At 41.1% G+C, this 15,070-nt stretch overlaps 1 protein-coding gene across 1 annotated transcript; it reads left to right on the top strand.

Moving 5' to 3' along the window:
• The first annotated feature begins 10,047 nt into the window (after window positions 1-10,047).
• Window positions 10,048-11,290, top strand: LOC149452519 (olfactory receptor 10A3-like). Its single transcript, XM_089689183.1, has one exon. It carries the CDS (start codon window positions 10,048-10,050, stop codon window positions 10,987-10,989), a length of 942 nt encoding a protein of 313 aa, XP_089545309.1. The 3' UTR covers window positions 10,990-11,290.
• Window positions 11,291-15,070: the final 3,780 nt, after the last annotated feature.

Genomic DNA, 15,070 nt, shown 5'->3' on the forward strand with positions numbered 1-15,070 from the left:
CAAAATTAATCTGAATATACGCAACAAATTCCAAAAACAAATCATTGTAATATAACGATTATGACAAAACTAAATTATTAGTTTAACAAATGAATCCGAAACAAAAAATAGTTTTTCGTTGTGCTGTCGTGGTCTTTGAGATAATTAATTATAAATAAATCGTCAGTGTCCGACTCCCGTATACAATATAATGCAGTGCCTCCAGCTGTTAAATACGGCAAATAATTAATAATCCAATAATATGGACACCTTAATAATTTATCACCACACTGTACTTTTATTTGAGTTTCACCAATGCAATTTCTTACCATATACACAAATATTGCCGACTTGATAAATAAATAAATAATGCATTTATGTACAAATATTTATATATATATTAATACAAACGGAACTGCTGGTGATGAGTATTGCTTACACACAATCAAAAATATATCACAATACTCTCTATGGGATTAATACACAAAATATATATCACTACAATGATAAAACAGTTCTTACAGTGGTCAGTACTTAATAGTTAGTGCTCAAGATATAACTTCCAATTCCCGCTGCCGAAGGGAATTTGGAAAATATTCTGGCTAAAATATGAACAGCAAAACACTTCATATAGGTTAGAATGCGATACAATATCGGTACCCAAAATAGTTAAAGCAATTTTTTAGTCAACCAATCTCCCTACACCATGCAATTTATGTATCTATGCACAATCTCAATATAACCAGCACAGAAGAATTATGATTAAGGTTCTAGTCAATTTTAAATGTATAAAAAAGTTATTATTTATTATTATTATACAGTATTTATATATTTATTATTATTATACAGTATTTATAAAGCGCCAATAGTTCGCTCAGCGCTGTACATTACAAAGGGGGACAGAACATGTGACAGAACAATACCAATACAATGCAAAACATGAGGGGATCGAGGGCCCTGCTCTTTCCAGCTTACAATCTAGGGGGGGAGGAGATAGTGGTACAGGAGGAGATAGCTGTGGGGGATGGAGTGGTAGGAAGAGTGGAGGAGGTCGTCAGGTTAGCAGGGGGTGGGGTAGGCTTCCCTGAAGAGATGGGTTTTCAGGGTGCGCCTAAAGGAGAGGAGAGTAGGTGATAATCTGATGGGTTGGGGCAGGGAGTTCCAGAGGATGGGTGACACCCTGTTGAAATCCTGGAGGCAGGCATGGGAGCAGGAGACCAGGGAACTAGAGAGAAGGAGGTCTTGTGAGGAGCGGAGTGTGCGTGTTGGGTGGTACTTGGACATTAGATCAGTGATGTATTTCGGGGCAGTATGGTGGACAGCTTTGTACGTCAGTGTTAATATTTTGAATTTGATCCGTTGCGCAATCGGAAGCCAGTGGAGGGATTGGCAGAGGGGGGTGGTTGAAACGGAGCGGTTGGAAAGGTGAATGAGTCTGGCAGCCGTATTCAGGATCGACTGAAGCGGGGATAGCCAGCGGCGAGGCAGAGCGTTTTATTTTAGAGCAGGGGTTTTTTGTGTTTTTTTTCATGAGTGTCTCACATATATATATATATTAAATGTCCATTGTCTTATAAGACCTCCCATGATAATTGACGATTGGACAGTCAGAATGCCGTTTATTCTGGAAGTTCTTTACCTGTTCATTGGGGGCAGTCAAGTTCCATGAATGAAATGGTGATCCATAGGGATGAAGGTTCTACTGATAAAATTATGTGTCCTGCTAAGATATAAAAGTGGCTTTTCTCAATATCTCTTTTAAATAAGGTCCATATATATATATATATATATTAGTTGATTTAGTGGCTCATCTTCCTTATATGAGAGTTGTGTCTTGATGTTTGACCTTTGTCCTGAAAATTGTAGATCTTCATATAATATTTCCATAATTTTTTACGGTACTAAATCAGATCTTGAGCATTTAACTCCAGTCCATCATGTTATATATGTCATATCTCTCTCTGCATCCTGATGGAGGTACATACACAGTTATGTTCAAAATAATAGCAGTGTGATGAAAAAAGTGAATAAAGCTCAAAATCCTTCTAATAGCTTTTATTTCCATCCACACAAATGCATTGGGAACACGACACATTCTATTCCAAATCAAAACATGAAGAAAAATAGATTAAATTTGTGTTGTTCCTCTAAAAAAATTGAAGAAAAGTGAATATTAGACGGTTCAAAAAAATCGCAGTGTTTGTATTCTTCTTTACAAACTCAAACATTCACTATATAAACTGAAAACTGTGTGAAGATTTTGCTTTCCTTTGAATCACTTAATGAATATTTCATTGTATAAGCACTGTTTCTGAGAACTGCTGTACATCTGTGTTGCATGGAGTCACCCAACTTCTGGCCCCGGTGATCAGGTATTCCAGCCCAGGATGATTGGACGACATTACACAGTTCTTCTCTATTTCTTGGTTTTGCCTCAGAAACAGCATTTTTGATGTCACCCCACAAGTTTTCTATTGGATTAAGATCTGGGGATTGGGCTGGCCACTCCATAACGTCAATCTTGTTGGTCTGGAACCAAGATGTTGCACGTTTACTGGTGTGTTTGGGGTCGTTGTCTTGTTGTAACACCCATTTCAAGGGCATTTCCTCTTCAGCATAAGGCAGCATGACCTCTTCAAGTATTCTGATGTATTCAAACTGATCCATGATCCCTGGTATGCGATAAATAGGCCCAACACCGTAGTATGAGAAACATCCCCATATCATGATGCTTGCACCACCATGCTTCACGGTCTTCACAGTGTACTATGGCTTGAATTCAGTGTTTGGGGGTCATCTGACAAACTGTCTCCGCCCACTAGACCCAAAAAGAACAATCTTACTTTCATCAGTCCACAAAATGTTGCGTCATTTCTCTTTAGGCCAGTCAATGTGCTCTTTGGCAGATTGTAACCTCTTCAGCACACGTCTTTTTCCAACAGTGGGACTTTGCGGGGGCTTCTTGCAGATAGCTTGGCTTCACATAGGGGTCTTCTAATTGTAACAGTCCTCACAGGGAACGTCACACCTTCTTTCATCTTCCTGGAGCTGATTGTTGGCTGAGTCCGCGCCATTTTGGCTATTCTTCTATCCATTCAAATGGTAGTTTTTCACTTTCTTCCACGTCTTTCAGGTTTTGGTTGCCATTTTAAAGCATTTGCGCTCATTTTAGCTGAGCAGCCGATCATTTTCTGCACTTCTTTATATGTTTTCCCCTCTCCAATCAACTTTTTAATCAAGGTACGCTGTTCTTCTGAACAATGTCTGGAACGACCCATTTTCCTCAGAATTTCAGAGAGAAATGCAATTGTAACCAGCATGTACAACATTTGCTGCCTTCCTTCCTTAAATAAGGGCAATAATTGCCACCTGTTTATCAAAGAATGAATGACCTCACTAATAGAACTCCACACTGCTATTATTTTGAACACGCCCCTTTCAATGAGTGATTCAATGACACAGAATCAGCAGCACGCATGTCATGACTGTTGGGTCTGTTGGATTTCTATTACTCTACTACACCTGCTAGGAAATTATTTGCCATGTAGAAATATCATTTCTACCAAAAACAGTGATTGATCCGGTTAGTGATGTCTGACTGCTATTATTTTGAACACAACTGTATATGTTGGTGACACTTGTTTTGAAATATAGTTTACCCCAAATCACAATCCATCTCATATGTCCTCATGAATTAATGATATTCAGTTTATCCTTTTGTAGTTTCCAACTTTATTAAATTGATTTCGGTGTCCTGGTATATATATAGTATTAGGAATATGTCAGTTGAATATATGTTTAAATCTAGTTTTTTTTTCTCATGACTTGAGTGCAAAGTTCATGGATTAAGTGAGTTTAGGAAGTGTATATTGTCTTGTTTAATTCTGGTAAACACTTATTTTCCTTAGGCAGATGACTCATTTAAACTGATAGGCATGGATTCCCAGCATAGACTGATCTCTTGTTCTGAATAGGCAATTGTGACATCCTTGATGGCTTATTTGGCTAGTAAATATTCTACAAGGCCTTACATTGTTTCTATATATAAACAGCATGCAGCGCTTAAAAATATAAATATAAAAAACCCCTAATATCAGGGTTATTCTCAAGATATGTTATACCAATAGATTATACGGGGCTTTCCACCCCAGAGACTATGATATTGGTATAACATATCTTAAGAATAATCCTGATATTAGGGGTTTTATATTTATGTTTTTAAGCGCTGCATGCTGTTTATACATGTGCTTTAGAAGGTTTAGGGGTTCTTTCATGCTAGCTGCTCCCTGTACACAATTCCAGCGCTCTTTATGTATCATAATTTTATTTCTTACACTGTTTCTGTCTGGCCTTGCAAAGTTGTATGTAAAGAAGACAGTCTCCCACAATTATCATTTATGACTCTGTTTTGTCTACCCCAGCCCTTTCACAAGGTTGGATGTTATTTGGCTGCATTGTATTTCAAACAGGTCTTTTCCATTTAATCTTAATTGTTTGAAATGGCTTCCTGGACGGGTCATATTTAGATTTTACATAACTGGCTGACAGATAACAGCTGGCCTCATAACTATCTTTTGAGGAATGATATTTATTTTAATAATTTATGAATCAAAATCACTACAGTGCACATCTCTAATCCACATCACCCCTGAGCAGGAATCCCAACCTGCACCAACATACCAGAGTATTACAAATAGTAAAACAAATAGTAAAACAGAGATTTTATTTAGAGATGAAAACAATTTAGTGATACCCATCTAAATTTAAATTTCAAAATTATTGCCAAACAAGTTATCGCTAAAGCATGGAAATCACCCTTACTGAGTACGATTGCAGTTATGACTAGGGTCACTCAGGCGATGATCCACGCAAAAATAGAAGCCACTATCCTAGATTCCATCCCCAAGTTTAAAAAGATTTGGAACCCATGGGTGGAGCATTTCCTCCCACCCAACTTTGACGAGTGCCTTCTCAACCCATAATCTATGTTTTCTGCTTTACGGGAGCCATCCTTTGCTGATACTGAGGTTATTTGGCTATTTTCCTTATCCCCTTCCTTGGAGCCGTACACCCTACCCTTCCCTTTCTTTCCCCCCCTCCCCCTTCCCTTCATTTCAGGCTCTATTTGATAGTTGTTGTTCACTCTTGTTAGGGCTGCCTGACTAGTATAAATGGGAACCTTTACTGTTCATTTACTGTACACCTCCAAAATCCCATTTGTTTACTTATAACCTATGTTGTTGTACTTTAAAACAATAAAATATTTGAACAAGAAATTTCAAAATTCTTTAATCATGGGATAGGATTGTGATGGATGAAGTAATTCCATTTATTTCATAGTAGGCTGAGTAGACCCAAGAGACATTACAAATACATTCTCTTATGTATTTGTTTTCTGCATGATAATTAGAAATAAAATACCCACTTGACAATTTGATAGCACCTGGGGTAAGGATAATAATATTCACACAAGACACATCCTCAAGGAAATGCCAACTAAGATAAAAGGAGAACCTGGGAAATCTTGCTGTGAAAGCAAGACATTAGAAAATCAGTGCAAGGTGTAGACATGGCATCGGAATGCTGAGATTCCATCACACCTCTGCAGCTCAGAGTAACTCAATGTAAGTCTACTTCAATGCTGTTCCTCTGCTATCATTATAGGTACACATGACCATTATATCCTCCACCTTCTGTATTACACACATACACTACATACTAATACAATATTACAAAATGCTTGAAGTAAATTTGTCACATATGAAGCAAGATTAGTGTTGTAGAGAAGACTGACCGAACAAGAGAGACACTTCAGTTCTATGGTTTTTGATAAATCAGCAGTGAAAGTTAAGCAAATACTTACATTTCTGGAAGCTTTGTAGATAAACATAAGTGTCATCCTCATGGTTAAAGGGCTAATAATTGTGTCATGCATCTTTATGTCTTGAATTTGCATTACACTTGAGAAATTGTCTGCAAGGAATCTAACCCTAGGTTTCCACGACACTCTGTGACCATTTGGTGGGACAACATTTGACCTACTGGTACGTTTTCACAGAAGAACCAGGCAATCCAAAAACAAATCTTTGTTTATTTGGATTTCCTTCTCCATAGTGGTAGGATAATTGGTGTCTCACTAAAGAGGCATTGGATGTGGTGGGGACCTTGGGTTGTAGGCTTTCCTGGAACAAAGATTGATGAGAATAATTCTACATATTGTAAGCCTTGTGCACACAGGCTTGAGCTTGCTAATACTTGACTGAGCAGATTCATGTGCAGAATATATTGCCATATTTCATTGCAACTTTGATGAATAACTTACAGCCCTCTTCAACTTTAGTCTGGAAGGGTTTAACCATTTGACCTCTAGGCCAATTTAAAGGTTTAGGTTAAATATAAAAGATGATGATATGCTGAGTAAATAGATACCTATCATGTCATGTTTTAAAATTGCACATGCTTGTGGAATGGCAACAAACTAAAGTACTTAAAAATCTCCATGGGTTATGCTTTAAAAGCCTTTACAGGTTACCAGTTTAGAATTACACAGGAGGTCTGGTGCTAGAATTATTGCTCTTGCTTTAACATTTGTGGAGATACCTTATTTGCAGAACAAACACCATTCCCATGTGCATGTATGACCTATGTATGTGTTTGTTTTTGCCCTTGAGTGCAAGGGGATGGGGGCGTGTTAATTTTTTAATCACTTTTATGGCTATTGCAAGGGATGAACACCATCACTTGTGATAGTCGGAGCAGTGACAGGTCTTTCTCCTCTGTTCTTCAAAGCATCGAATGGAACCCAGATCGGTTCTATCTGATGCTTTCACTGACTAGTAATGGTCTGTTTTCATTAGACTGAAGCCAGAAGTGACAAAATATGTGTTGCTTTTTGTTTCTTGGACTGTAGAGATGATTGTAGAAGTTTCGATACTTGGTCATTTCTATGGTCAGCCATCAGAACCCCTTCAATGGGACGGTAGAGCCTGGGTAGAAACCTAAAGGCAGAAAGAGGTAAGGACCCCCTTCTGCAGCATCTAAAAGCAACCCAGTGGCTAATTAGCCAATCAGATTACTTTTACTTTATTCATCATGGGCGGCTGAAAAAAGGATACTGGGATCATGGCTGCAGCTATAACCACTCAAAACCTCAAGACGTACAGGGTTGTCCTTGGGCTGCAACTGGTTAATTGATTTCATGTTTCCTTTGCTAAGACAAAAATTCTAGTAGATACAGTACTGTGAGTAACTTTTCCTCCTAGGACAGGAAGTATGTTTCTGGCAAGATCAGCAAGCCAAAATAGGAATAAAAAACACAAAAAAATAAAACAAATGCAGTATTAACATCTGGAAACTAAACTAGTAAGCTTCCACACATTATACATTATATTATTATTGAGGAAGTCTCCAAGGTTCTCTCTGATGCCCGCCTCACCACTTGCCCCAGACCCTATCCTCTCACAACTCCTACAACCTCCTTCCTCCTCCGTACTATGCTCCCTCACCCACATCTTTAATCTCTCCCTCTCCTCCGGCACTTTCCCCTCCCCTCTGAAGCATGCACACATCACCCCCATACTTAAAAAGCCCTCCCTGGACCCCAATGACCCAAACAACCTCAGACCCATCTCCCTGCTCCCATTCACTTCCAAACTCCTCGAGCGCCTAGTCTACACCCGCCTGAGCTCTCACCTCAACGACAACAACCTCCTCGATCCCCTACAGTCCAGCTTCCATCCCCTACACTCCACCAAAACTGCCTTACTCAAACTATCCAATGACCTGCTAACAGCCAAAGCTAATGGCCACTATTCAGTGCTCCTACTCCTTGACCTCTCTGCGGCCTTCGACACAGTCGACCACCCCCTCCTCCTCAAAAAACTAGACTCCCTCGGCCTTAGTGATTCTGCTCTCTCCTGGCTCTCATCCTACCTGTCACAATGCTCTTTCAGCGTTAACTATAATGCTACCACCTCCCCCTCACTCCCCCTCTCTGTTGGGGTCCCTCAAGGCCCCTTCTCTTCTCCATCTACACCTCCTCCCTTGGCCAACTCATACACTCTCACGGCTTCAACTACCACCTATATGCCGACGACACACAAATCTATCTCTCAACCCCCCACCTCACCCCCTCAGTCTCCACCCGAATCACACACCTACTGAGCGACATATCAGACTGGATGTCGCTCCACTTCCTTAAACTGAACCTCTCTAAAACCAAGTTTCTTGTCTATCCCCCAGCCCGGACCCCACCCCCCATTGACTTCTCCATCATGTCCAGCAACTCCACCATCAAACCCGCCCCGCAGGCCAGAATACTTGGTGTCATTCTGGACTCCAACCTATCCTTCCAGCCCCAAGTCCAATCTTTAACAAACTCACGCAGACTCCACCTCCGCAACATCGCCAAAATACCTAACCACAGAAACCACTAAACAGCTCATCCACTCCCTCATCATATCACGACTCAATTACGGCAACTCCCTCCTTACTGGCCTGCCTCGCCGCTGGCTATCCCCGCTTCAGTCGATCCTTAATACGTCTGACAGGCTCATTCACCTTTCCAACCGCTCCGTTTCCGCCACCCCCCTCTGCCAATCCCTCCACTGGCCTCCACTCCTCTCTGCCAATCCCTACACTGGCTCCACCCCCCTCTGCCAATCCCTCTACTGGCTTCCGATTGTGCAATGGATCAAATTCAAAATCCTAACACTGACGTACAAAGCCGTCCACAATACTGCCCCGAACTACATCACTGACCTAATATCCAAGTACCACCCAACACGCACACTCCGCTCCTCACAAGACCTCCTTCTCTCTAGTTCCCTGGTCTCCTCCTCCCATGCCCGCCTCCAGGACTTCTCCAGGGTGTCACCCATCCTCTGGAACTCCCTACCCCACACATCAGATTATCACCTACTCTCCTCTCTTTTAGGTGCACCCTGAAAACCCACCTCTTCAGGGAAGCCTACCTCACCCCCTGCTAACTTGCCGACCTCCTCCACTCTTCCTACCACTCCATCCCCCACAGCTTTCTCCTCCTGTGCCACCATCCCCTCCCTCCTAGATTGTAAGCTCGAAAGAGCAGGGCCCTCAATCCTCTCATGTTTTGCAATGTATTGTTATTGTTCTGTCACATGTTCTGTCCCCCTTTGTAATGTACAGCGCTGAGCGAACTATCGGCGCTTTATAAATACTGTATAATAATAATAATAATAATAATAAAATAATTATATTTATGCGCTTGGTTTTATATACATTTTACCTTATCTATAGGCACAATCAACTCATGGAATACACTCATGGAACACCCTTGTGACAACATTGATGCTTGATGATCGGCCCTCTAATTTCTCGTGAAATGAGTCACATGGTCCTCCACAACTGGAAATACTAAGTCTTTACTTCAATATGAAGTAAATCCCTTGAAGGATAGGTGGAGATGTGAAGCTTAAGGGTTCGGGGGTAGAAAAATAAACCTGTTTTATTGTTTTTTTTCATGGAATGTTCACCATAAGCCTGCTGTAACAGAGCTAACTTTTCTGTTGGACGTTTGTCAATTTTCATACAAAATGTGTTGTTAGTCCATTTCCCCAGATTCCTGCCACTCATTTCCGGCCAGCAGGACCATGCACACATGTTATTTCTTCTACTATTCTGTAAAGACTGAGCCAACTGGTCTGTGATCTAGGCAAATGCAAGTTAGAATATGTCAGAACATGCTCAAGTGTGAATAGCTGTGTAGCTGACCACCATAGTGCTATGTCATGGGCAATCTGAGAAAATCAATGAGCTAATCACAAAAGTAGGAAATTATGTTTTCTGGAGTGTTCAGGTTGCTAGATTGCATTGAATTATAAAGAAAATTACAGGGACTGCAGGTAATTTTTTATGCAATTAAATTATACAATGGCCTGGGTAGAAATTATATATGCTATACTTTTTTTTTTCACAAAAGCACAGTTAACCTTTAGCTCATCTTGTTAAAGATACTATATTAAAAAGGTTGAACTTCCCTGCAGGAGGATGACCATTTTTATGTTCTTATGCTGATTCTTTCCTAAAGACATGTGTGAAGATAACAAAACTGAAGTAGCTGAGTTTTTACTTCTTGGATTTCAAAACTTCCATACATTGAAAAGTCTTCTCTTCATTGTGTTTTTCCTATGCTATGTAGTGGCATTAAATGGGAACCTCACCATCATTGTTCTAATTTCGATTAATGACCATCTTAAAATCCCAATGTTCTACTTCCTCAAACACTTAGCAATATCTGACCTAATATTAACCACCACGATCATCCCAATGATGTTAGAAGTTATATTAAAGGATGGAATTACAATTTCTGTTACTGCCTGCATTATTCAGACGCATTGCTTCGCTATTATTGGAATTGTGCAATGTTTACTTATTGCAATTATGTCCTATGATCGATATTTGGCCATATGTAACCCAATGCATTATCATTCAATCATGGATCCCCATATGTGTCTTCAGATAGTTCTTTGGACCTGGCTGTTGGTTGTCTTTGTGTCGGGTGAATTTGTTTTGGTGTATCAGCTACATTTTTGTGGTGGGAATAACATTGACCACTTATTTTGCGATACAGGTCCAGTGATAGAGCTCTCTACCTCAGATAGTTCCCTTTTTGTATTAGTTGATCTTATTCTTTCCATTTTAGTTATTTGTCTTCCTTTTGCCTTTATTATTGTGACCTATGTCTTCATCTCCTTTGCTATATTACAACTTTCTTCAACCAATGGAAGATGGAAAGCCTTTTCCACATGTAGCTCGCACCTGGCCACTGTGTGCACATATTATGGGACCTTGATGACTATATATTTGACACCATCTGATAAAAGATCACCTAATACAAACAAATTTATGTCTTTCTTCTACATTGTAACAACTCCACTGATGAATCCTATTATTTACAGTCTAAGAAACCAAGAGATCAGAAAAAGCTTTAAAATGTTTTTAAGAAACGTTAAAACACTTAATGTACACTGAAACTAGTGGACTGGAACAAGGGCTTCATAGTCCATGTTAGGTGTCTAGTTTTAGAATCTTTGACTTGATCGTTTAACCATTATTATTTAGGCATCCAAAGAGGTTAAAGCTGAACTCCGTGTGATTTTGGGCTGGATTACTGAGGGATAGTAGCTTTGGTTTTCTAACAAGTGATTGACTGCAAGCACATCAACTGTTAACCCTTAAGCTGATTATTTTACTTTTTCAACTTCTCTTAGGTTAGAGTTGATTGGAGGAATAGAGTCACTTAGGGTTTTGTTTTTTTTTCTTTTTTTTTTTTTTAAGGGGGGTGTAATAAAGCAATTGTGTATTTTTGGGGTGGTCATTGGTTTTATTTTGTGATAATAAAGTCTTCTTTTATTTTTGGATAATTAGAGCACAGCAGTTACTTATTGCGGACTGTCCATTTGTTAGCTGACAATTTTTCCTAAGGAATCTAAGCTGAAGACATTACGTTTGGGTGGATATAGTGTGGCACAACAATTTGTAAGCAGAGACAACATGCCTAAATGTGAGGACACAAGGCATATTCATGTATCTTCCTCCAAAACAAATTGCTGCTACAGCCCTTATATGTATGGAGGGGTAAAAACTAGCAAGTGGTATCATAGTTTAATAGTAGCACTAACAGGCGTTAAATCAGAGATTTAAGCCAAGTAGTGTCTTTCTAAAAAAAATTAAAGAAAAACCCTATATGTTTGAGAAGGGAAAAAAAGGCCACTACATTACAATTTGATTTTGCTATAATTTGCTTGGCTGCAGTTGCGATCTGTAAAAAAAGCTTAAATTGGAGTTTAGAGATCAAAGGTGGTCGCAGATTGAGTAGAGCGGTAGTCGGAGTAGGTGACAGAGGCTTGTGAAAGAGAGTATAAAACATGTGGAAGATACCATCCCAGAAAGTATAGACAACTGGGCAGGACCACCAAATGTGGAGAAACATTCCTGTCATCGCACAGCCTCAAAAGCAATTTGGGAAGTAACCAGGGGTATATTTTGCAATCCTAGCCTGGGGCCCAACTACCATGGGGATAGAACCTTATAGTTAGTTTCAACCGCTACCACATTCTGTGAGGAGGACTTAATCACCTACCAGATACGGTCCCAATCATCAGGGCTCAACTTGGAGCCTAGGTCTCTTTCCCCATTTGGCAACATATGGGGGGCTGGAGGAGAACTCAGGAGTCATGAGTAGGGCGTAGAGAACGGAGATGAGGCCCCGCCTGTGCGGATCCTTCTTACAAGCACTTTCAATAATGGTCATGGATCTAACGGAGCCAGAGGTAGTGGAGAGAGGGGAGTAAAAGTGCTTAAGTTGAAGGTAGCGAAAAACTTCAGATGCGGGCAGGGAATAAGATTCCCGGAGGGATGGGAAGGATTTGATACCTGTATTGGACAAAAAATGATGATCCCTAAGGAGATTTGCAGAGGTCCAATGGGAGAAAGATTTCGGAGAAGACCAGGCAGGAGGGAAGGCCGGATTGCGGAGGTAGGAAAGAAGGGTGTTATGGGGCGATTGGAGGGGGTGATGAGTTTTGAGCCTATGCCAAAGGGCAATAAAGTGTGAGGTGACTGGGTTCTGGATCGCTCGATGATCTGAGGGATGAAGCTAAAGAAATTTGGCTAATGAGAGGGGATCAATGTCAACTGATTCTAGAGCAACCCATAATGGGATCTCATGGGAAGCATGATATTTAGGAAGCTGAGCCAAATGGGCTGCTTGATAATATTTGTGAAATCTGGTAGACCCAGACCACCCTTTAACTTAGGCAAATGGACAGTAGTACGAGAAACTCGAGGGTGGACAGAACCCCAGGTATATGCATGGGCCCGACGCTGCAACGTGGGAAGATGGTGGTTTGGGACAGGAATGGGGAGAACTCTGAAGAGGATCTTAGGTAGAATGGACATCTTGACCACTGCGATTCTTCCCATCCACATCAGAGGAAGAGAAGACCAGATGCGCATAAGACCAGTAAGGTGAGCGAGCATTAGCAAATCGTTAGCGGAGTATAGGTCAGATAAGGAGGCTGTCAATTTAATACCTAGGTAAGGGATAGCGTGCTGGGACCAAGAAAAGGGGAGAACTTGCTGTAGATGTAGGGACTCCTGGGGAGAAAGGGAGATATTCAGAACCTTAGATTTTTGGGGATTGACTTGAAGACCCGAGATAAGACCAAAATCATGTAGAAGCCGAAGTAGAGGTGGGGCGGAGGTAAGTGGTGAAGTCATAAAAAGTAGAATGTCATCAGCAAAAAGACAGAGTTTGTGTTGAAACTCACCAACCTCTAGGCCTCGTATATCTAGGTCAGCTCTAATCAAAGGACTAGAGGTTCAATTACTAGGGTGATGAGGATCGGTGAGAGAGGGAATCCCTGTCAAGTACCCCGAGTGATCATGAAAGGGGCTGATTTGTGTCACAGGTAGCAGACTTGGGCAGAGGGATTACTGTATAGGGAGGAAATCCATGTCAGGAAGTGAGGACCAAAGCCCCAACGATGCAAAATAAAATCGAGAAAGGACCAGGAAACAGTGTCGAAAGCTTTTCTAATATCTAGAGAGAGGAAAGAAGTGGGAGAGAAGGGTCGCCCAACGTATATTGTCCCCAGCTTGTGTGGATGGGATGAAACCCATCTAAATGTTATGTATTAGTGAGCCTATGATTGGGTTCAAGCGAGTAGAAAAGATTTTGGCAAGGAGCTTAATATCAATATTAAGAAAGGAGATTGGCCTAAAGTTGGACCAGGCTGAATCATCAGAGTGTAGTTTCGGAATCATAGTTATAATGGCCGAGATAGTTTCTGGTTTAAAGGAATGGCCCAACAAAATAGCATTGAAAGCGTTGGTAAGAACAGGGGAGAGTAAGTGAGCATACTTCTTATAATAAGAAGTAGAAAAGCCATCAGGGCAGGGGCGTTTTCTGGTCTTAAGTTCTTTGATAGCAGACAGGGTTTCAGCTACAGTGATAGGCTTCTCAAGGGCTTCTAGGTGTTGGGCGGATAGAGTTGGAAAAGAGAGTTGGGGAGAAGATTCTCAGCGCGAGCTTGATCAAAAGGCTCTGTTTGAGAATATAAGAGTGCTCGGTGCTTATGGAAGATGTGGAGTATACGAGTTGGATTCCTGGTGTAGTTACTGCGGGAGAGTTTGAGGCAAATAGGTTGGTGATGTGGTCCAATCTACGGAGTGAGAGAGCTAAGAAGGTGTCGGGTTTGTTAGGTTTAGTATAAAATTTATGGCAGGATCTGCAAAGGGATAATTCAGCTTGGTGTGGCAAAAAAAGGCCGCGTTCCAAAGCTTTGCAGTGGGAAGGATAAGGATTAGCCTGGAATAGTAGATGGGATTGATTGTAAGCTGCCTCCAGGCAGAGGCGTGTTTGTCTTTTTTCTTTGCTGAGGAAGGACGACTTACTGATGCAAAGTCCTCTAAGAACAGGCTTATTTGCATCCCACAGCGGAAGTGGGGAAATATCAGGAGTGGAATTAAACTCCAAGTAATCATTAATTACCCATGAACTGTCAGAAGCTGGGGGGGCCGGTAAGAGAGAGAAGTAAGGACTGTGCAGTGGTCGGACCAAGTTATGGGAAGGATGTCAGAAGTGAGGAGTCTAGAAGAGGTGCTGATGGTCACTAGAATATGGTCGATACTAGAGAAGGAGTTGTGGGGGTGAGAGTAATAAGTGTATCTACGCTTTACTGAGTGGAGTTCCATCCAGGAGTCCACTAAAGAATGACGATTGAGAAGGTGTTGGAAAGAATGGGGAGTCGCTGGGGGGGAGGGGCAGTTGAGAAGATTTGTCAAGGAAGGGGTATATAACATGGTTAGAGTCTCCTCAAATTAGCAAGGTGCCGTGTTTGTGATGGTCAGTAGTAGTCAGCAAGTGGGAAAGGAACAGAAGGGAACCTTGGCTGGGAGCGTAATAAGAGACAACTGTAATTGGAGAGTCTAGTATCTAGACCTTCTGAATCTCCAAGGTGGGTATGAAGCACAAATGGCACTGTGCGATGAAAAGCAATAAGAACACCTCTACATTTGGTTTTCGTAGAGGCAGTAAAAATTTGTGGGT

The sequence above is a fragment of the Staurois parvus genome, unplaced genomic scaffold (genome assembly GCF_062004578.1).
Source record: "Staurois parvus isolate SC_StPar_1 unplaced genomic scaffold, SC_StPar_1.0 ptg000470l, whole genome shotgun sequence".
Classification (NCBI taxonomy): domain Eukaryota; kingdom Metazoa; phylum Chordata; class Amphibia; order Anura; family Ranidae; genus Staurois; species Staurois parvus.